The 22390-nt window shown below is 40.8% G+C and overlaps 1 protein-coding gene across 7 annotated transcripts in view; it reads left to right on the top strand.

Annotated features, from left to right (window-relative positions):
- The window catches only part of C6 (complement C6), an 85413-nt gene that overhangs the window by 61179 nt on the left and 1844 nt on the right, over nt 1-22390 (top strand). For all 7 annotated transcript variants that reach the window (XM_087867913.1, XM_087867910.1, XM_087867912.1 and 4 more), the window contains 8 exons: nt 2802-2968; nt 4993-5218; nt 6042-6213; nt 6463-6574; nt 9891-10023; nt 11144-11332; nt 16031-16121; nt 18011-18252. In XM_087867913.1, the coding sequence (XP_087724039.1) occupies nt 2802-2968; nt 4993-5218; nt 6042-6213; nt 6463-6574; nt 9891-10023; nt 11144-11332; nt 16031-16121; nt 18011-18252 (1332 nt within the window). The remainder of the gene's footprint in view (nt 1-2801; nt 2969-4992; nt 5219-6041; nt 6214-6462; nt 6575-9890; nt 10024-11143; nt 11333-16030; nt 16122-18010; nt 18253-22390) is intronic.

The raw sequence follows: 22390 nt of genomic DNA on the forward strand, positions 1-22390 counted from the left end.
AAAATATAATTGCCTGAAAATAAAAACAAGAAAGTTAATCACATATAGGAAGGATATAAAGTAATTCATAGTAAGTGCAGGGGAAATTTAGGTGTTAACAGTTATTAAGGAAAATCTGGTGGAAATGGAATGACAAATATCATTTCATATGTGGGAATTTGTGTTCCTGAAATAGAGATCCCAAGAAATCAAACAGGAAAACTGTTAAGAAAAAAAAAACACAAAAGACAAGCAAACAAACAAAAAAACCCCACAACTATGTATGAATATATCCCTGAAATAAGAGAACAAATTTATTTCATTATATGCATCAGAAATAGTGTTCAAATACACAACTTCAAGACAAAACCTCATTAATTTACTAAATACAGAGATTTTAAAAATGAATTCTTCAACTATCTTGACTGAAAGAGCAAGTCTCCCACAGAAGAACAAATACAACAAAATCTGACTGGCCGCAGACTCCATAACTAAATTCAATGCTATACCACAATAATGTCCACAAATTTCTGAAAGGAAAAAAAGTAATCTCCTATATAAAGGTAACCAGAAGACATCTCAAAACATGAGAGAATTCTGCGAATATACATTCTTGAGTACTTACTCAAAAGAAAAACTGTTCAATTATCAATTATAAAATTCATCCAACAAAGAGATGAGAAAATGTCCCACAATTTTTGGTTTGTAGGCATAAGGTGAGACACTGCAGATTACAATGGTCTCCACACTGATTTATCAATTATCCATCGTTGCCCAGGTGACATGTTGCTAATACTCCTGAATTGTGTGAACTCTCCAAACTCAAAATGAAATGTTTCTAGGGAATGTAGTCATTTCTAAACCTGCAGAATGAAGTCCAGTCTCCTTGGCTTCACATCCAGATTCTCTCTTTTTCGCTGCTGTTCCCCTACCTGAAACTTCAGCTTCAACTCAAGCAGATGGCCATGTGCATGGTCTCCAGAACATGGCAGCAGCTGCCCCTCATTCCAGGTCTTTGCCCATGCTGGGAGGGCATTGCCCCCTCCCATGTCTTAGCTTTGCCTCAAAGTCCTTTCATAGTAGCACCCCCCCAAGTGCCTAAAATTGCAGAATTCTTCCACGGCCCTAACGTAGGAATCCTGAACTACCACTCTGTCACACTAAGCCGAACTGTTTTGTTGGTCTTTCTGTGCACCTTTCTTTTCCTTCCCTACCCTCCCTTCTTATCTTCCTTCCTTCTTTCTTTCCTTTTTTATTTCTCTATAGTTTTGCTAATATCATTTATGTACCTATTTTGTCTCCTCATTGAGAGTCTAGGTCCTTCAGATACAAAAGGCATATTTGACATTTCTCTCAGTCTTCAACCTGTCATATAGCAGATTCGCAACAAATGTTTATTAATCATGATGAAAATTTGCCTAAAATCTAAGCACATTTAAGAGTAAAGCACACACGAAAACATAATTTGTCTATGTCTAATCCTGAGCTCATTTGATTAAATCACCGGACTCCAAATTTTTAGATCTGTAATGATATCATTAAAATTTTTTTACTATATATCCCTAATATATTTACTAAGACAATACTAACAAACTTTATAAACGTAGTATTCTAAAAATATATTATGCACACAAAATATATACAAATGTGGAAAAGAGAAAATTTTAAAAGATACCCTATATGAAATGAACAGAATTTTTCATTGTCTTGCTCATATTATAATGACGAATAAATATTTCATTAAAAACTCCTTGAAATTTTTGATACGTTTTGGGCAAAAACTCATTTCTCTCCTTTTTTATACGAAAAATAAATACAAAAACCTCTAAAATGTTTTCTTATACCCCTCTGTGTTTTCTTATGCAACGTCACTTTGAAAAGGAGGTACTACTTTCTTCACAGAGAGAGTATTTCACCCATTGTTCGGATCATTCTAGACTCTTATTATAGAATTTCTAAACAGCGGAGGCATGGCTAATCCATACTGCAGAATTAGACACCAGATTCATGCCATTAACTCTCACCCGTATTACTAACCTCCTCTTCATTTGCTTTTATTTCTATGATTCCCTATTACTCAGTTCCTGCCCTTATTAGTTAAAGACACCGTTAGTTGACAGGAATTGTTTTTGAACTTTTGTGTAAAAGATCTGTGCTGGGTACGTTAATGTCATTGCTTCTAAAGAAACATTGTGCCAACTCTTAACGTGAGGTTTAACTTTTTCTTTCTCTTTGGTTAGTTGTGCTTTTACACCTGTCTTTAAGTTTAAAAGCATTTTATCCATTGTTTACTCTAAATGGAAATCTCCAGCCTGACAGTCAACTGATTGGCTATCAGAAGCCAGGTGGTTTATGTTATTCTGAAAGGCCAAGACCCGTGCTGATATACATCAAAAGTGGGAGCTTTGGCACCCAAGAGCAGGGAGCAGAGTAGCCTGGATTCGGGCTGCATTTACATCCCAGCCTCCTACCTCTTCCCCACCCAGTTAACTGTGCATGTGTTCCAGGCTAAATTACCTCTGGCTTCAGTGCCCGCGTTTATAATAATACCTACCTCTCAAAATTGTTGGGAGAGTAACTTAAGACAATCAGTGCAGTGCCTGGCATATACAAGTTGCTTAATAAATGTAACTGTGAACACTGTTACCATCTCTTTACTAAACTCCCTGTAGGGATGAGGAGGAGTGTTCTCTTGCTTTTCACTAGCTTATTTAATGGAGCTAGGACTACCATCTACTTCTCCTCCTGTGCAAATAGGCTTTTCTTTCAAGTTTGAATGTGCAGTAAAGTTAAATGAGTCATTTTCTTGAAACTCCTTGCAGGGTCGGTTTTGCAGGGAGCAGAGAAATCCATATCTCTGACTCGAGGCGGGAGGAGTAAGTATGCTGCCGCCTTGGTGTGGGAGAAGGGGAACTCTGGTCCTGCGGAGAAGGAATTTTCTGAGTGGTTAGAATCAGTGAAGGAAAATCCTGCTGTGATTGACTTTGAGGTAAGAGTCAGAAACATTATGGTAAGGGGCGCCTGGGTAGCGCAGTTGTTAAAGCGTCTGCCTTCGGCTCAGGGCGTGATCCCGGCGTACCGGGATCGAGTCCCACATCAGGCTCCTCCGCTAGGAGCCTGCTTCTTCCTCTCCCACTTCCCCTGCTGTGTTCCCTCTCTCGCTGGCTGTCTCTCTGTCACATAAATAAATAAAATCTTAAAAAAAAAGAAATATTATGGTAAGAGAGCTAAAGTGGTTCTCTAGCAGCCCAAATTGTGCACCATGCAATTCCTTTCCCGTTGTCCTTGCAAATGATAAAGAAAATAACTCTTTAGTGTGCATGCACAGTGTACCTTTTTAAAAATGTTAAATTACACACCAATTGTGTTTGCTATTCAAATGAGCATTCTCTGGTACAGTATTTAGAATTCTTAGCATACGTAAAATACCAAGAAGGGGAATTTATCTTTTTAAAATATTTTATTTAGGGGTGCCTGGGTGGCTCAGTTGCTAAGCATCTGCCTTCAGCTCAGGGCGTGATCCTGGCGTTCTGGGATCGAGCCCCACATCAGGCTCCTCCACTGGGAGCCTGATTCTTCTTTTCCCACTCCCCCTGCTTGTGTTCCCTCTCTCGCTGGCTGTCTCTCTCTCTATCAAATAAAGAATTAAATCTTTAAAAAAAATAAAAATAAAAGATTTTATTTATTTATTTGACACAGAGAGAGAGAACGCGTGCACAAGCAGGGGGGAGTGGCAGGCAGAGGGAGAAGGAGAAGCAGGCTCTCCACCCAGCAGGGAGCCTGAGCAGGGAGCCCAATGCTGGGCTCAATCCCAGGACCCTGGGATCATGACCTGAGCCAAAGGCAGACACTTAACCAACTGAGCCACCCAACACCCCCCAAGGGGAATTCAGTGAATACAACTGCTCAAACTTGCCATAAGTAGGGCTCTTCAGCTCCCCATCTATACAATAAATCTGATCTGTGTACCTTTCGTGCAGCTTTTTATTCGATGAGCATGCCTAAATCTTCATTTATAGCTCTGTGGGATACATGGGATCTTAGACCCATTTGGCTCTCTGTTTCTATCACCATTGATTAAAATGACCTGTCCTGTATTTGTTGTGATTACATAAAAAGGTGATTTTTTATTATTTATGGAATACTTTGCCCACGTATCAGTCATATGCCATTTAGAACTACTTTTGACTAAAACATAAGCACATTTTTAAAGCCCTCAAAGAAGCTATTCTGCTCATTTCATTTAAATGAAGATAAAGGAGTTCAATCATCATGAAGTAGAATAATTTACATGCAACGTGAAGATACATTGAGCTCTACGGGCTATGATGGGAAAATGAGATCTGGCCGCCCATCTGGGCACCTGTGACTCATACATTGCACTACATAATCACTCCTTTGAGGTTTTCAAATGTTAATAAAACGAGCCCTGATTTTGTGTTAGCTCCATTATCTGTTGCCGTAATTCTTCCATTCATCCTACGGACAAGTTCATCTCTCCCACTCCATATTTTCTCATCTGGTCCCACCAAAAGCCAATCCTGTCCCTGGAAAAAAAGAACACAGAAAGCCTTTCTTCGCCTTCTCTGGATTTTTCTGCTTGAATCAAACCTAATGAGGTTTCGGCAGAATGTGCATGAGCCGCCCGACTCCTGGTCACCGCTCTCAGTGACTCGAAGCATGCATTTGATGCTTACTGAATTCCCTGATGTAAGTCCAAGGGAGCGACACCTCCCGTGAAGCTTCCTTCCTAGCCGAATTCCAGGGAGCGTGAGCTCCAGAGGCATCACATTAGGGACAAGAGAAGCCAGCTAATCCTGCTGCTAGCTGCTCTACCCTCTCCAGAAGGGAAAGAAAAGAAACTCCCCTGCCCACATAGGCTATATTGCACAATAATCCCTTTGAAGTGTGGGATTTTCCAGACCTTTCCTCTCAGTCCCTGAGAATTGAGCAGTGAGGGCAACATATGCGCGAGTGAGGTGGTGGACGTAACTCTCTACCCTCTGCTCTTAGCTCGCTCCCATCACGTACTTGGTGAGAAACATCCCCTGTGCGGTGACAAGACGGAGCAACCTCAAGAAAGCTTTTCGAGAATACGCGGCCAAGTTTGACCCTTGCCGGTGCGCTCCGTGCCCTAATAATGGCCGCCCCACGCTGTCGGGGACCGAGTGCCTGTGCGTGTGCCAGAGTGGCACCTACGGAGACAACTGTGAGAGACGCTCCCCGGACTACAAATCTAGTGAGTATCCGTGACTTCCCCTCCAACAGGTAAGGTGTTCTGGGTTGGTCAGAGGTTTCGTTTTCCACCTTACCAAACTCACAAGGAAGAGAAGCCTGTAAAAAATTAGACTCTGAAGTCCAACAGCCCTGGTGAGAGTGAGAGGCTCCGCCATAACCTACCGGCTGTGTTACCATGAGAAAGTGACCCAAGCCGTCTACGCCTCAAACCGTTCACCCATCAGATGGGGACAATGCCAGTATGTACTTGAAGATTTTATATATATATATGATAGGCAGCACAACACCTGTAACATAAACTAAATAAAATAATAAACCATGCTATAAAATAAAAAATGTGATACTGTTGTTATAAGCCTCTTCTGTACTATAATGTAGGATGACGATGGCTTTGTAATCAGAGATAAGTTAAGACCCCAACAAAGGTTTCATACAGGGCTAAATAATGTTAGAAAAGGGATGTGTCCTGGGGGTAAGAATGTATTCTATTACCATTAAGAAAGTAATTTGATATATATTCTATTCAGAAGAAGTCCGTATTTATGCATATATGTGTGCATATACATATGTGCGTGATATGTTGCCGATAGTTGAAAATGATTCGGAATTGTTGCCATTTTATTCAGGCTGTGAGAACAGGAAAGGGAAATCAGGCAAGGTGTCCGGCGCTTTGCAAAGGTAGTTTCTTTTATTCCTCACGCTGACCCTGTGATAGTCCTCAAAGAACCACACAGCTAAAAAGCGAGGAGACCGTGTCGGCCTGGCTTCACACCCCCAGCTCCCTCAGCTGCACCAGGATGGGTGGGGGGCTTCCTGTGTTCCAGATGCTGTGGATGGGAGCTGGAGCTGCTGGTCTTCCTGGAGCACGTGTGATGCTACTTATAAGAGATCCAGAACCCGGGAATGCAACAACCCTGCCCCCCAACAAGGAGGGAAACCCTGTGAGGGGGAGGAGCGGCAAGAGGAGCACTGCACATTTTCAATCATGGAGAACAAGTAAGGATGGTGACGGGGAATGTTTAGTTTCTTACGGCTAAGTAAAGAAATAATCAGACTTTTACCTGTTCCAATACAGTGTATCGGTGGGGTATTGGCGGATCTGGTGCTACCCATTTCTCTCTAGAGGTTTCTCTCTTTATATATATGTGTACACATACACATGTAAGTGGATTGTGTGTGTGTGTGTGTGTGTGTATAAACACACGTTTGTTACACTATGCACACATATTTACTTTTCCCTTTTAGTGGACAACCATGTGTCAGTGATGATGAAGAAGTGAAAGAAATAGACCTGCCCGAGACAGAATCAGATTCAGGGTGTCCTCGGCCAGTTCCTCCGGAAAATGGATTTATCTGGGTAAGCATCCCGACCTTCACTTCAAGTTTGGAATCCAAAACATAGAACTTAAAAAGTATGCATTCTTCTTTTATTTAAGGTTATTGTTTTCCCAGTTTAATCATCTTCTGTTGACTTAAAAATTAATACTTAAAAACACCCTACCACGCCTCTGTCTCGAATTCCCTGAAGAGGTCTTCATACCTGGTTGTTAGACCAAAGACAGCAGGTTGCCTGCGTTCTTGGCGTCACTAGTTCCCAAACTAACGGTCCACTTACGTGAGTGGAGAGTGGAGCGTGACCACAATATAGGTTCGGATGACTTGTGAGAATCTGCAACTAAGATCTGACTGTTTATTTCTGAGTTTGAGCAAACTAATCCCCACCTAAGACATGTTTTGAGAGAGACAACCTCGTCACAGGAGGTGTGGAGTCTGTGATGCCTCGGGTTAGAAACCTGAAGAATTCTTAAGCAGCCCATATGTTTTCATACCTTTTCATTTTATCTTTTTTCATTGAGCCACAATGTTTCTATGATTTAAAATAACTAAATATGCTTATCAGACAGGTCCGTGGCTTTAGATATAAATGAGAGACATATAATATTTAAAATTGATCATAGAAGGCATGTTCCCTAATCAGTGTTACCTTAAAAAAATTTTTTTTTAGCTTTCTTAAACTCAGTAAAGCCTTTAATCTTTTTCCAATGGTATCATATTTATGATCAAAGATCAATAACCCTCAATTCTCCAATGCCAGCAGATAAATATCAGTGGAGCATAGTCCAAGCTAATGTGCCTGCCACATTCACTTGTCTTCTGCCTACAGGTTTACGGGGAGGAAATATTTTGGAGGGAGGTAATGTCAGTTAGTCTTTAGAACAGAGATTCTCAAACTCTACAGTGTACCGGGGGCTTGTGAAAACCCAGAGTGCTGGGTCTCGTGCCTGGAGTTTCTGATTCAACAGGTCTCGGCAGGGCCTGGAAACTGCCCTATGGAACGAGTTTCCAGGTAATACTGATTCTGGTAGTTTCAGAGACACGCTGTGGGGATGAGTCCTTTAGAACAAGGGTCAGCAAACTGTGGTCCACTGCCCAAATCTGGCCTGCCATCTGTTTTCCTTTCTTTTCTTTTCTTTTCTTTTCTTTTCTTTTCTTTTCTTTCCTTTTTTTTTTTTTTTAACAAAGTTGCATTGGAATACAGTCACACTCGTTGATTTACATATAATCTGTGGTGGCAACAATGGCAGAGGTGAGAAGTTACAGCGAACACCGTGTGGCCTGCTCTGACTGCGGCGGCCCTTTATAGAGGACCTGTGCTAGGCCCTGACCTAGAACATAATCCTCAAAATTACATTTTGGCAGATCCGGATAGCCAAGTAATTTTAACCTGTTTTTGCCAGCTGCTCACAAAAACTGTTAAAATGATCAGCATTCTAATTTTAAAAGCACACAAAGGGTTTAAACAGTGATTCATTATTCGAATGAGTCTTTTTATAAAATTAGATGATCTGTTTCCATTCCTATGAATAAATTTACTTTTTGTTCTGTTTTGCTCTTTATTAAAGACCTCATCTCTACTGACAGTAGTTTTTACTCAAAAGTAATACAATTTTGATTTTTCCTAACGAGTACCTTCTGGGAGTCCAGGTAGCAAAATATCACTTGTTCTGAGACAGAGGCAGATAACGCTTCATTCTAGGCTACAGCAACCATGTCATTGCACAGAAAGGTAATTGCCTACCTTTGTAGGCAAGCGACAGTGACTTTAGGTAAAGTTTCCTTGTTCAGTCAGTCTAGCAGATGTGTTGGTGGATACTTGATGGTTGCAACATACACTTACAGGTTACAGCCTCGTAGGATAAAAAGAAGCAGAAGCTTAAGACCATAATTTATTTGAGGAGGAATGCAAGAAGAAATGTGTAGCTTTTGAATAAAACATCCAAATCATTAATGCTACTCATTAGTCCATTTCCCTTAGAAACAAAGACACACCCAAAATAACCAATAGTAGAATAATCTTTTTGTAGTCAGGAGATTAATCATCTTCTAGGAGACAAGCTGAATCATGTGGCCAAGTCATAACAAAAGTTGACAGTCGAAATTTTTTTTCACCTCCCTCAAAATTCACGACTTCAGTTTGCAGAGAATGACTTCCTAGTCAATTCTTTGCATTTTTCTTCCACCGAGTATGGAAAAATAGTGTTACATTACTGCCCCCTAAGAAGAATGGTGTTTTGCATTCTTTCAGCAGAGTTATTAAGCCTTTGTAAAGATGTGTGAGAAATCTGGGAGGTGCCACTCATGGGTCGGGAATGAAACCGCAATGCAGCACACATTCGAAAAATAGGGCTGAGAGGATGGTGCACCTCATGAAGCTGGGAAAGTGAAGGGTTTCACAGAGGAAATTCTAGTTGAGTTGGGGCCTGAGAGAAGGCTTGTCCAAGCTTCCCCCAGAGTTGAGAGGATGGTGCACCTCATGAAGCTGGGAAAGTGAAGGGTTTCACAGAGGAAATTCTAGTTGAGTTGGGGCCTGAGAGAAGGCTTCCCTTCTCTCAGGGAAGGCGTGGAGCATAGAGGGAACAGCCCGATAAAGACATGGTAGCATGAGTGAGATTATTATGTTCAAAGAATGGCAGATGGTTTTGTTTTGTGAGAGGTAGGATGATAAAATGGATGAAAACTAATACTGCACACTAAGAAGGGTGAAACCCATTTTATCTTGAAGATTTTAGTGAATTCCCCCACATGACAGTAGTTGTACTTTAATTACACATAGTTGGGAAAATACATAATGACCCATGGGTTACTAGGAATTGAGTAACACTTCTAAACGATTTGTAGCCAATTAGCCACTCCAGCAAATCCATGTATTTTCTGCGTATGTAGAATACATTATGTATTCAGTTTATAGCCACTATAGGGTACATATGTAGATTTTTAACTTTTGCAGTAGAAGGCCATGCCATATCCAGAGGAAATTTCTAAACCAAAATATATATAGATATATAGATATAGATAGATAGATAGATAGATAGATAGATAGATCAGTTTAGAGCAACAATATGGTGGATTAGAAGAAGGCCCAGTTAGAAAGTTGTCCTTATAAGAGATCATAAATGCCATGAACAAACTCGGTGATGATGGCAAAAGAAAGGAGAGAGCTTTGAGAGATGTTTAGAAGTAGAAATTGAGAGGACTCTGTGACTGAGTAGATCCAGGAGTGAAGGAATGGAAAGAATCCAGGACTACCCCGAGGTGTTTAGAGATATCATTTGTGGCATCAATGATTTGCTGGTTTCCATTTTAATTCTTTTTTTTTTCCATTTTAATTCTAGAATGAAAAGAAACTGTACTCCATTGGGGAAGAAGTGGAAATTTCCTGCTTTACTGGGTTCACATCTGTTGGATACCAGTACTTCAGATGTCTACCAGACGGGACCTGGAGGCGAGGAGACGTGGAATGCCAACGTGAGACCCGGGCAGACTTCTTGCGTGACTGCTCTGAAGAATGAGTGTGCCCCATAAAGCTAGAACAAAATCACACCCTTAAATTACTACTTTGTATGATTTTTTCGTAACTCTGGTGAAAAGGTCTAGTGAAGCAGAAAATAGGATTCATCACGTAAAATTCAATTTCAAAATGTCTTCTTATTTCAGTTCTCGTTCCCCTGTATCTTAGCCTCATAGACGCAGGACTACAAAGCAAGTGCTTACAAGGAAATCCCGAAAGTCCACTAACTACATCGAACCTCAGACGTCTGCCTTGCCTGATGTCCAAATTAATACAAATTGATGAGTCCCAGGAAGATACTCTTTATATATCAGAAATGGGATTTTATGTGAAATGCAGTTTTCTCCTTGGAGCACGTTCACATCCTCTACTGAGGAAGAGAGAAGTTTGTAGACTCTACAATACCCATTTGTAGGCTACAGTCAAGTCAAAATAAGGTTCCCAGAAGGCTCAAGTAGGGACCCCAAAGAGTTATTAGGGAGTCCCGTGAAGCAGAGTTAAGACCTGGTCATCCACACTGTGGGGACTTGCTGTTGGGAACACCTCCTAGGGAGAAGAAGGGGGAAAAATATATATATTTTTAAAGATTTTATTTATTCATTCGACAGAGAGACAGCCAGCGAGAGAGGGAACACAAGCAGGGGGAGTGGGAGAGGAAGAAGCAGGCTCCCAGCGGAGGAGCCTGATGTGGGGCTCGATCCCAGAACGCCGGGATCACGCCCTGAGCTGAAGGCAGACGCTTAACGACTGCGCTACCCAGGCGCCCCGGAAAAAATATTTTTTTGAGAAGCAAAAGTCCCAATCATGTAATGAAAGTGGGAAGTTTCTGGAGCCACTTCCTTAGCAAGGGAACCTCAGATAATGGAATTAAAGGGAATGTCTCAGTGGAGGAGTCTCTCAGGGGAAGCCTGGGATCCTCTACCCCCCCCCTCCAGTTTTCTGATCAAAACATGGCATTAAATCTGCACCAATGCAGTAAATCGCACCAAAATCACCTCTTGGGTTGCCTACAATCTGCTTACGTTTGTTGAGTATTCTGCTCCACCAAGCAAACCTGACATGTTTCTGTGCCTCCAGATACACAGTGCCTCAAGCCAGTTGTGCAGGAAATTCTGACGATCTCACCGTTTCAGAGATTATATGAAATTGGTGAATCCATTGAGCTCACCTGCCCCAGAGGCTTTGCTGTTGCTGGGCCATCAAGGTACACATGCAGTGAGGATTCCTGGACGCCGCCCATTTCAGACTCACTCACCTGTGAAGAAGGTGAGTAGCAGCTCGGGATTCTGGGGTCGGCTAAGATGATGCCCCCCAAGATTGGTGGTGTAGCATCCACAGTGGTGCTATTTCCTGAGTGTATTTTGGGGAGAGAAAGCAGAAGATTCCACTACGGGCTGGGTTTTATATTTCAACCCGTGTCAGGATGAGGTCAGGCAGCAAATAAGAAGTTATTGGTCCGATAGATATCTTCAAACTTTAGAGAGTGAGGTCAATTTTCTTTTCCAATAGAATGCTTCAGTATTTTGACGGAGTGCAAGCTCTCTTATCTAACAAAATAGGAATTTTTTTTAAAGATCTTGTTTATTTATTTGACAGAGAGCACAAGCAAGGGGAGCGGCAGGCAGAGGGAGAGGGAGAAGCAGCCTCCCTGGTGAACAGGGAGCCCAATGTGGAGCTCGATCCCAGGATCCTGGGATCATGACCTGAGCCGAAGGCAGACACTTAACTGACTGAGCCACCCAGGCGTCTTAACAAAATCAGAATTAATGGTAAACTGAAAATGTGGTTAAAGTGGAGAGCCATAAAAAAGTAGTGCATACTACTTTTTAATTACCTAAGCATTTTGTTTTAACTTAAAATATAGAAATGTACGATTATTCACTCATTTTCCGATGTAGGACCAAGCCCTTATTTTCTAAAGGGTCTTCTGATTTGAGTTCCAAGACTTCTTCCTCAAATAAAACAAATACGTAATTCATCATCTACGTAATCCCATATCTGTTCCCCTAAAACAATGTTTATTTTAACTCCGGGTAGAGCATTTCTGGTAGAGCATTTAACTCCTGGAGGAGCAGTTAAGGGCTCCTACTAATTCATATCTTCCAACTTTTTTAGCATGCTTTTTCAAATCATGTCTCATTTTTATTGAGAGAATCCTGGAAGATATATCTGAGATCAGTTATGATTGGGCCCATTTTGCTTATGCAAAAGCAGAAGGTGTGGAGAGGCTAAATTAAACCCAAGATCGGGCAGTTTGGGTCAACGGGAACTGAGCAACAGCTGTCCTCCTTCCCCAAGCTCACTGCCATCTGGCCTTCTGTATCCTCTAAGCTGTCATAATGCATGAAGAAAAAGGGAAAAGTTAACCTGTTAAAATAACCTTAAAACTATTGATAAAGAGATATCATGGAACTTTGTGAGACCTTCAAGTTGATATTGTGGCTGGATTGCACTTGACTCCTGATCATACGTACCAGAGGGAACCACAGGCTTCAGATGGTTAAGATCCTTTGGGCATCTTAGGTAGTATCTTCTCTACACAGAAAACAGCACTGTCCGCACACACACACACACACACACACACACACACACACACACATGCACACCCATGACTGTGTTTGGAGAAGAAATTGAAATTATAATCCAATCTGAGAGAGAATGAATTGTTCTACATCCAGATAAAGTAAATAAACATCCTATCTCATGTATTTTCTCTCCAACAACATTGGCAAAAAGATCAATGAGCGAAGTCAGAAAGAGAGGGAAAATCATCAATAAAACTGAACACTCTTTCCTCTCAATGTGTGGGGAGCTGTGAGACAAAGAGGCTTTCAGGCCATCCTTGGTTAGGAAAAGATTTTTAATTATTTCAGCGTTAAAAAAGCTTTGGCTTCCTGAGGAAATGAGATGGTGTGTGCCTCTACAGTTCCTTTTTCCTCCTCTGAGAGATTGACACCTCCCGAAGACCCCCTCAACACCAGCACTCTGAGATCACAGTGTTCTCATTTCCAGGTCCTTCACTAACTGTGCCGGGCGGTGTGGGTAGCTGAGAGCCGGTTCTGACTTCCACCTGACGCACTGAGGGGCAGACTCCTTACATGTGATCAATGACAACTTTGAACCAGTAGTGCCAAGTGCTTGAAAGTTGATTCTCTTTGGAAGCAATGTACAGCTCGGGATCCTTCCCTGACCCAAATGTGGATTTATTTCCAAAGGGCAAAGACATATAGCTCTACAGCAAAGAAAACCCAATGTCAATGGAAAAGCTTAGCATCTGAGGCCTTCCCAGCAGCTGTAGGTCTCCAAATTCAGGAGAGTTATGGGCCAGATTTCACCAGAAGGAATGAGGTTCCTGACAGAGGATGAGAGTAGGAAATGCTATGACATTCATTGCTATAATGAAAACCTACTGATTTTTAAAAACTTTATTTTTACCTCTAACATAAACCTTCCCTCGTCAAACCTCCTGCCTGGTAGGCTAAAAGGAGCAACCGTGATCTCAGTCTCCTGTTCCGCCATCTAACGTGGCAGAATATCTGGCTATAGCTGCCTACTGCCATTCTTCGATGATTACTTGCTTCCGGAAGCCATTGTCGTTCTGTGGATGGATGGGTGGCCAGATTCAGTCCTGGGAAGTTTGTTTCACACAATAAGCTCAGTCAGCTCCAGGTACAGTTCAACCAGTCTAAAGGTCCTCTGGTTGGATCTTCATGTAAGCCAAGACAACCAAGACTTCCCCTTCCATATAATACACACAAGTGTTACTCCCTCTCCTTTAACCCCCCTTGCTCACATACACACTATTCAATTGCTCTTCTTAGATCAAGCCTCATTTCCTCATGGATCTTTCCTTGTATTTCTCAGTTGGGGTCTTTGTTATATGGTTCCTTTCTTCAAAATAACCTATCACGGCCTTTACATATAAACCCTTTACTATGATTACCTGATTAATGTCTGTTTTCACAGTGTCCTTTACATTCATGCAAAAAAAGGAACCACTGCTGTTTTCATTCTTTTTATCTTTTTCCCCACCATAATATCCTAGTGCCTAGAATATCATGCAGGGATAAATAACTCTAGGAGCTGCATTTCTCTATTGATTCTTCTTATAAGAAAATCTGACTTCCAAGGCATTAACCCAAAAGAACCATTTTCACCATTGTCACTAACCTCTATGCTGCTAAAAGTAATGGATGTTATTTTGATCCTCATCTCCTTTGACCTCTTAGCAACATCCAACAGTGCTGACCTTCCTCATCCTGTTCTGCCTGTGGCTTCCAATAGACGACATCGTCTTGTTTAGCTTCTACCTCCCTGGCTGTTGCTCTCTGTTTTTGGCAGCCTCCTGCCTGTGCTTAGCCATTAAATGCTGGAGTTCCTCAAGGCTCGTATCCATCCCCTTACCTTATGCTGCATTGTCCTGCTGGAGAATCTCACCCACACCCTTGGCTTCAACGATTCCCCATAGAATAATAACAAATTTAAATCATTAGCACAGACTTTTGCACTGAACCTAAACCCAAATAGCCACATTTTTATGGATCAAGTTTGATCTAGTTTGTTTGAGTGTCTTAAGGATACCATAAATTTAGGGATGCCCGGGTGGCTCAGTCGGTTAAGCGTCTGCCTGCGGTTCAGGTCATGGTCCCAGGGTCCTGGGATCGAGTCCCACATCAGGCTCCTTGCATAGCAGGGAGCTTGCTTCTTCCTCTGCCTGCTGCTCTCTCTCTCTCCCTCTCAAATAAATAAATAAAATCTTTAAAAAAAAAAAAAAGAAAGAAATTAAAGATACCATGAATTTAACATATGCAGAGAAGAATTCTTGAGTCATTACCCTCCCCTCCCTAAAACTAAGCAACTAAGTATCTTATAATATTTTCTATTTCAGTGAAGGCACCAAAGTCTATTGTCTAATGCAAGCCAGAAACGTAAGAATCATACTTCGCAGCTCTCACAGCTTACCCACAATAAGCAATTTCATCCATTTAACCTGCTAAATATATCACTGGCTTATCTACTTCTCTCCGTTTCCAACTCAACATTTTGTTCCAAATTACCATCCTCTCTCACCTGAACTACTATAATCATCTCATAGATTGTCTACCTGTAGCCTTCTTGGCCACCGTGCCTCTTCAAATCCATTCTCCACGCAGAAGCCAGAATTAATTTCTTTTTCAGAATCCAGACCTGATTTTGTCATATGACCCCCTGCTTAAAACCCACCAAAGACTTTCCATTGTTTATAAAATAAAGGCAAAACTCTTTCAAAAGCCCCATAAGCCCCCACACAGCCTGACACACACTCACCTCTCTGGCCTCATCTCGTTCCATGCTCTTGTTTTTCTGCACTTAAACCACACGGGCCTTCTTGCAGTTCCAGGAAAATCACATGCTGCCTCTCTTTCGAACTTCCATACCTGATGGTTCCTCTGCTGTGAACACTTTCCTTTCTTCTTTCTATTTTGCCAGTCCTACCTTCCTTATGACGTCAATTTTCTCGATTACATACTTTCTCTCTAGTAGCAGGAATAACATGAACAATTCTGTTTGTATTCATGTGTTTAATGTCACTCTGCCCTCACAAAAGTCTAAGCTCTGTGAGCATAGAATCTGGGTGAAATTTTACTCAGTTCACTATTTCCAGAACCTAACACAGTGCTGAGAGTATTGTAGTCGCCCAGTAAATATTTGAAGAACAAATGAACAGAAATTTCACCAATTTCATTTTCCTCAGTTCTCTGAACTTAACAGCAATTTTAGGTTGGAAAATGACAGCTCATGAGAGCTAGAAAGGACCTTTGAGATGGAATATTTCATGACAACATATTTGAAAAAGGCAAAATGAACGCCCTAACTGCAGGTGATAAGTGAGAACTTTTCACCACTGCCTTTCCTCCTAGGTCCAAACTTACCACTTGGAATCCATATTGTGCACTGTTCTTTACCCCTTTTCTTTTGTTTCAGATGTTTTGACAAAATTAAAGGGCCGTTGTCAACCAGGACAAAAACAGTTGGGATCTGAGTGCATTTGCATGTCTCCAGAAGAAGACTGTAGGTGAGAGATACTCTATGGACTGTATTTGGAAAATGGGAAAATCAGTCTAGTGTAACCAGCTTGATAGGGGAGCTGAGCTTCTTGAAGCACAAACACGAAACATATTAATTTTTCACATAACTGATACCCCCTGTGCTGTGTTGATTTCTTCCCCACTGGGTAGCAAGCTTTCTTAATTATCTCTCAGCCCTGTTCCCTAAGTTTGCTTGGCATTTGTTTATTAAGAAACTTTCAGTTTTGTTTATGAAGACTTATTCCTGTCCATAATGGGTTTCAGACTCAATTATCTCAAAGCCTTCCTCTTCCCCCTAACCACAGGGCGAGGTTGTGACTCCAAAAGCTTAGAATAGAGACAGTGATATGAGCATGGAAGGGAGAAGACCAAAAATGGACATTTTTCCTTCTTTTTAAGGAGATTTCTTGGAAGACCCATCACTCACTTCCATCTCATTAACCTTTGCTTATTCATATGGCCACATGTACTTGCAAAGGAGGCTATGAAGTGCAGTTCTTTGGCTGGATGCAGAAACCCTATGAATAGAGTTAGGGTCAAATGACTGAGGAGGAGAAAGACTGAACATTGGGATAGGAAGCCAACAGACTGAGCCGAGTTGTTATCCTTGACTTTTAACACGAAGTACCTCTCATGTTCCTCTGTGCTGCAAGTGGAAAAGCACTTATAGGGACTTCTTATTTATTTAGGAACACTCTAGGGTCTTTTTGTGTATAATTCCACAAACATAATTCAGCACTAAGGTGGTCCTCTCTACCCCCCTCGATCTTCACCAGAAGTGTCCACTGTGTAGCTTCTTGTTGCTGGAGTCTCCCCATCCGGTAGATGGCCTTCTGGGGAATACATGCAACATTCATATTGCCCATTTAACATAGAGGAAACTTCTGTCTTTATCTTTGCAATACCAAGTCATGAGAACACAGACTATCCTCTGGAACTGTCTGAGTTTCAGCTCTTCCCTACCTCTCTAGCCTCTTTCTGTAGTCCTCGGTTCTCCTTCACATGGCATTGAAGGTGTTTGTGAGAAGTGACTGAACTACAGCTTAAGTTCTCTGCCCATAGAGATTGGCCTTTACTTCCTGGAGATAAATTTACACACTGATGCCCTGATTGTGAACTCTAAAACTGACATCCGAGAAGAAACTCAAATTTAGAGTAATCAAGGACCTCTATCCTCTCAACAAAAGAAGGACTGTGGCCACTGGTTACCCCTCGGGAGGAGGACCCATCATCTCCTTAGGGAGATTATGCAAGTTACACAGGGAATGCCATAAAGGTTCATGTACTCAGTCACAGTGCAAACACACTTGCAAAGCTATGTAATGATATAAGATCCTGCTGTTGCAATTACTGAGTGATAGTTCTGAGGCAGTCCAGACTACATGGGCCAGGTTGATCAGGGTTAGCTTCAAAACGTAGCCAGGAATGGAACTGGACACAGATAGGCAAGAAGAAAGGCAATGCAACGCTGATTGAGCAGAGCATGGGATGCCAGCAAAGGAGAAGTAACCTTATCATTTTCAAAAATGATCAATACAATTGTCAGGTGATAGAGATCAGGAAGGAAAAGAAAATAATCCTAGAAAGGAAAGTTAATTGGAGTCAAATTATGGAGGATCTTGATGACCAGAATTTAAGAATTTAGACTTTGACTCGAAGACAATTGGGAGTAACACCAAGATTAAGATGAAATTTTAGAACAATGAATTGCAGAGCATGCAAGATGAGATGAAGGACTGAAAGAAGAGAAGCTGGGGACAGGTGGGGGGGCAGGGGGAAGAAAACTGGCTGGTAAGTTTACATATTATATTGGCTGCCTGCCATCTCTTTTATTCTAATCTTCCTATATAAACGTTTGCTTTCCTCTCTTGGGCAGCCATCATTCAGAAGATCTCTGTGTGTTTGATACAGACACCAGCCATTACTTTACTTCATCTGCTTGTAAGTTTTTGGCCGAGAAATGTTTAAATAATCAGCACCTCGATTTTCTACATATTGGTTCCTGCCAAGATGGTCCACAGCTAGAATGGGGTCTTGAAAGGAGAAAACTTTCATCCAATAGCACAAAGAAAGAATCCTGTGGCTATGACACCTGCTACGACTGGGAAAAATGCTCAGGTACGCTCCAGTGGTGACCACATACTAGAAATGCTCGCACATAACCTTCATCGCAACTGGTTCATCTTATTTGCATTTATACTCTTTCTAAAAACAAACAAAAAAACCTTTCCTTAATCAAAAATAATTCCTTTACATTGTAAAAAATTTTATAAAGTTATTTAAATAGAAAGAAAAAAACATAACCCACCCACTGTTAGAAATAACTACTTTCAGGGGCACCTGGGTGGCTCAGTCGTTAAGTGTCTGCCTTCGGCTCAGGTAATGATCCCAGGGGCCTGGGATCGAGCCCCACATCGGGCTCCCTGATCAACGGGAAGCCTGCTTCTCCCTCTCCCTCTGCCCCTGCTTGTGTTCCCTCTCTCGCTGTCTCTCTCTCTCTCTCTGTCAAATAAATAAATAAATTCTAAGAAAGAAAGAAAGAAAGAAAGAAAGAAAGAAAGAAAGAAAGAAAGAAAGAGAGAGAGAGAGAGAGAGAGAGAACTTTCATAATTTTAGGGTGAATCTTCCTAATTATTGTTCAATGCATATACAATCGGTACTACCCTTAGACTCCAGTAGAAAATTACCTGTCCCAGTCTTATGCTTCAGGCACCATTCCCCACCCCCAGCTTTGGAGGGCCTTCATCAGAATTGTCTAAGTTTTCCTCTGGCATTTGGACTGGCTAGGACAATATAGCTAGAGTGACCTGACCTAAGACCAAGTTCCTTATGGATACTAATTGCCAGAAGCATCTTCTTCAAAAATTTTTAAGTCCTCTTGCAGTGCCTAGGACTAGCCAAGGCTAATAGTGTTAATCACATAGGATACTCTGAGCCCAGACAGGGTTTCTCATGGGCTCAGGCACTGTTTCTCCCTTGTGGAACATTCTCTGACCTTCTACTGCTTCTCTCTCACCATGCATGGGGTCAACCAAATGCTCCAAGGAGCTCTGGGATTCATGCTTGTAGAGTCATCTATGGCTCCTCAGAGTTAGACCCTCATTCCCAGAAAGCAGCCTGGTGGGCCACCAGCCAGCAGGGGATTCTTTGCCAAGATTGCTTGAGATTGGACTGCTAGTATGGTCCTAATTCAGAGTGAATTCAGAGTCACTAATTCAGAGTGACTGTAATTGTTTATATAGAGAGGAATCTGTAAAAAAGAAAAAAAAATTCCCCAGGGCCTTATACATCTCAGGGGTGGCTCTGATTACATTACAGTTTTTTTTTTAAGTATCATCCTTCACATCTTATTTTATATATTGCCGTTTTTCACTTAATATATCATGAAACTATTTTCATGTCATTATATATTATTCTGCTACATAGTTTTCAGTGTCTGCCAAAGCCTATATGGACATTCTGTAATTTATTTAACCAATCTTCTGCTAAGTGTTTAGATTTTTTCCAATATTTTGCTATTATAAACAGTGCTGTAATAGACAAATCTATCATAGATAAATCTTTAATCTAAGATTATTTCCTTAGGATATACCTTAGAAAATGAAATTATTAAGTAAATATTATTTCCAAATATAGTCTTTGTTGTTACTATGTATCAACTTGCTTTCCAGAAATGTTTTTACCATATTATATTCCTATCTACAATGCTTAATTAAGACTGCCTTTCCATACTTTCACCAAACCTTGGAGTTATTAATTCTTTATTTCTCTGTTAATTTGATACTTAAGAAGTGGCATTACATTGCATTTTCTGTAAGTGAATTGGCTATTGGCATTTTGTTTGTGAATTGCTTGGGAGCAGAAACTTCACAGCAGTGAGTGTGTTTGCTCTAAGATCAAGTTTGACCCTGAAATAGTTCAGCCAAGCTTATTGGTTGGTTGGGCTGAAGATTAGGATTTAGCAGAACTCAAATAGGCAGCTAGATTTTCCTTGTGACACGTCTTCAAAAAACTATCTTAGATCAAGACATGAAGTATGCAATGGAAACTTGTTGAATTGTTACATCTAACTTTTGCTAAAACCACCTTACTTTTGCAAAAACAAACACAAAACCTTATTGTTCCCCTTGGATCTTTAATTCAGTCCTGGATAAGGGGAGAGGTCTTATTACCCAAATCTACTTCCTTCCTGATCACTTACAGCTGTTTATCAAGATCCAGCTCCCTTGGGAGGTGGCAGGATTGAATTTATGACAGAAGATAGACACAAATGGCATAGTCCCTAGGCCATCTGATGGTAGCAACTCAGGAGGTCAATATCTGAGGCTTCTGAACTTTGTGCCATATCTGAACAAGGCAATTCCACATAAGAGACAGCAGACCAAGGCCTGATACATACATTGCACAATTCTGATCAGTATCAAATCATCTTATAGATAAACACTACTACTCATTTTTCATTGCCAGACCAACACCATTACCCAACTGACATGTCTTTCAGAAATAATAATTGTGGTAGAAAAGAGCTGAAAGTATTATGGAATATCATTTCATATTTAAAATATAATCTTTTTCTTTGAAAATTGTAGTGTAGGAACATTATTGTCAAAAATACACACACAGAAGATAAAAGGAAGCAGAAAGGACAAAATGGTTCCTGTCTATACTACAACAAGCAGAACGGGTATTTGGGGATGTGTTTAGTGTTAACTTCTATCCTTCCATATTTATCACGGACAAAAGATCTTCATGGAACCCTCTATTGCAATGAATTTTTTTTTTTTTTTGCTATTTTTCCATGAATTATTCTTTTCAGATCTGTCTGTGTAGCAAATAATTTCTGGCTTACAATTGCATCAAAATCTGCCGTTATTATTAGCTCTTTGCTGTACATATATCTGAATCACACAGTCTCCAAGAGTCTAAGTGTGTCTAAAAAAAGAACACTGAAAAGTTTGAATATTTAACCAATATTGCTCAAGTTAACAGAATGTCTTGGGATAGTTAAAATAATACTGAACATTTTATTATAAGAGATTTAAGTCATTTAAAAAATATCCTGCTCACAATCAGAATACTGAAAGCATTTTTCCCCCTAAAGATATGGTCTGCCTGGGCCAGTCGTCTCTAATTGGTGAGCAAAAGTCAATGTCACAGAGAATCCTGTTCAGTAGCACATAGAACAGCATCAGTGTACAAATCACAGCATTTATGAAAAAAGAAAAAGCTAAAAATGTATTTTGTACCCAACCCACTCTTGGCAAGTTGGGATATTATTAATTTTGAGTTGAATTGAAGGTCACCTTGGTTAAACTGTGTTCTTGAATACATTGTGTACTTTGCTACTCTTTTCCTTCTCTATCTCTCTATCTCTATCTCTAAAAATGAAATAAGAAAAAGTTTAAAATGGAACTTCAAAATAACATAAAGTTCACTTTTCAAAAGTTAGAATATTAATGGCTTCTTAAGGAGCCAATTTTTATGGACATTAAATGTTTTGCCTAAATTTCAAAAATATCCACCATCAACTAATAGAAGGGGAAAATTTATTTGGCACACATCCCTTTAGTATCAAGATGTGGAAGTCACTGAACAAGGTATGATGAAGATTCTGAAGATAAAGGAGCTTTGTACCTTCAAACTGTTCATAGTAGCTGAAGGAGTGACTTTTCATGATAATTCCATGAATAACTTTAATGCAAGCCAGTATGTAATAAGAACTGTGAGAGAGATAGAAATCTTCTGGCCTGGAAGGGTTTCATAAGGATGGTAGCATGAGAATTGAGTGTTGGAGGATGCATTAGTAGAGGTGGTGGGAAGGGCCTGTTGGTGTGGTAGTCTAAAGATAATCTTGCTAAGAGATTTAAGCCATAACCATCCTAAAAGAATGGTGACCATGGCCTTTCCACAAGCCTGGGGAACAGACATCCTCTCCAGAGGTGGAGCAGTCTCCTGTCCTTCACTAAACCCTATTGTTCACAATGGGCAAGACCTTCCGCAACTAGAATCTTCTCTAGCTGGTTGACAGAGGGCTTAAAAGGGAACGCATGCTTTTTCATGAAATGGTTTCTACCAAAGACAGGAAGTCTACGTGCCCGTGAGTATCTCCCCACTTCCTTTCCCTATTTTCTCCCATTGGTTGAGACACATGGGAAAGAACTGATATCTGCCTAAAAGAAGCTACTTCTTAATAACATCACTGCTGATTCTCAGTCTGACTCAGATATTTTGGCAACATGAATTATCCCAGATTTAA

Source organism: Ursus americanus, chromosome 15, assembly GCF_024610735.1.
Source record: "Ursus americanus isolate L20-20 chromosome 15, mUrsAme1.1.p, whole genome shotgun sequence".
NCBI classification, from domain to species: domain Eukaryota; kingdom Metazoa; phylum Chordata; class Mammalia; order Carnivora; family Ursidae; genus Ursus; species Ursus americanus.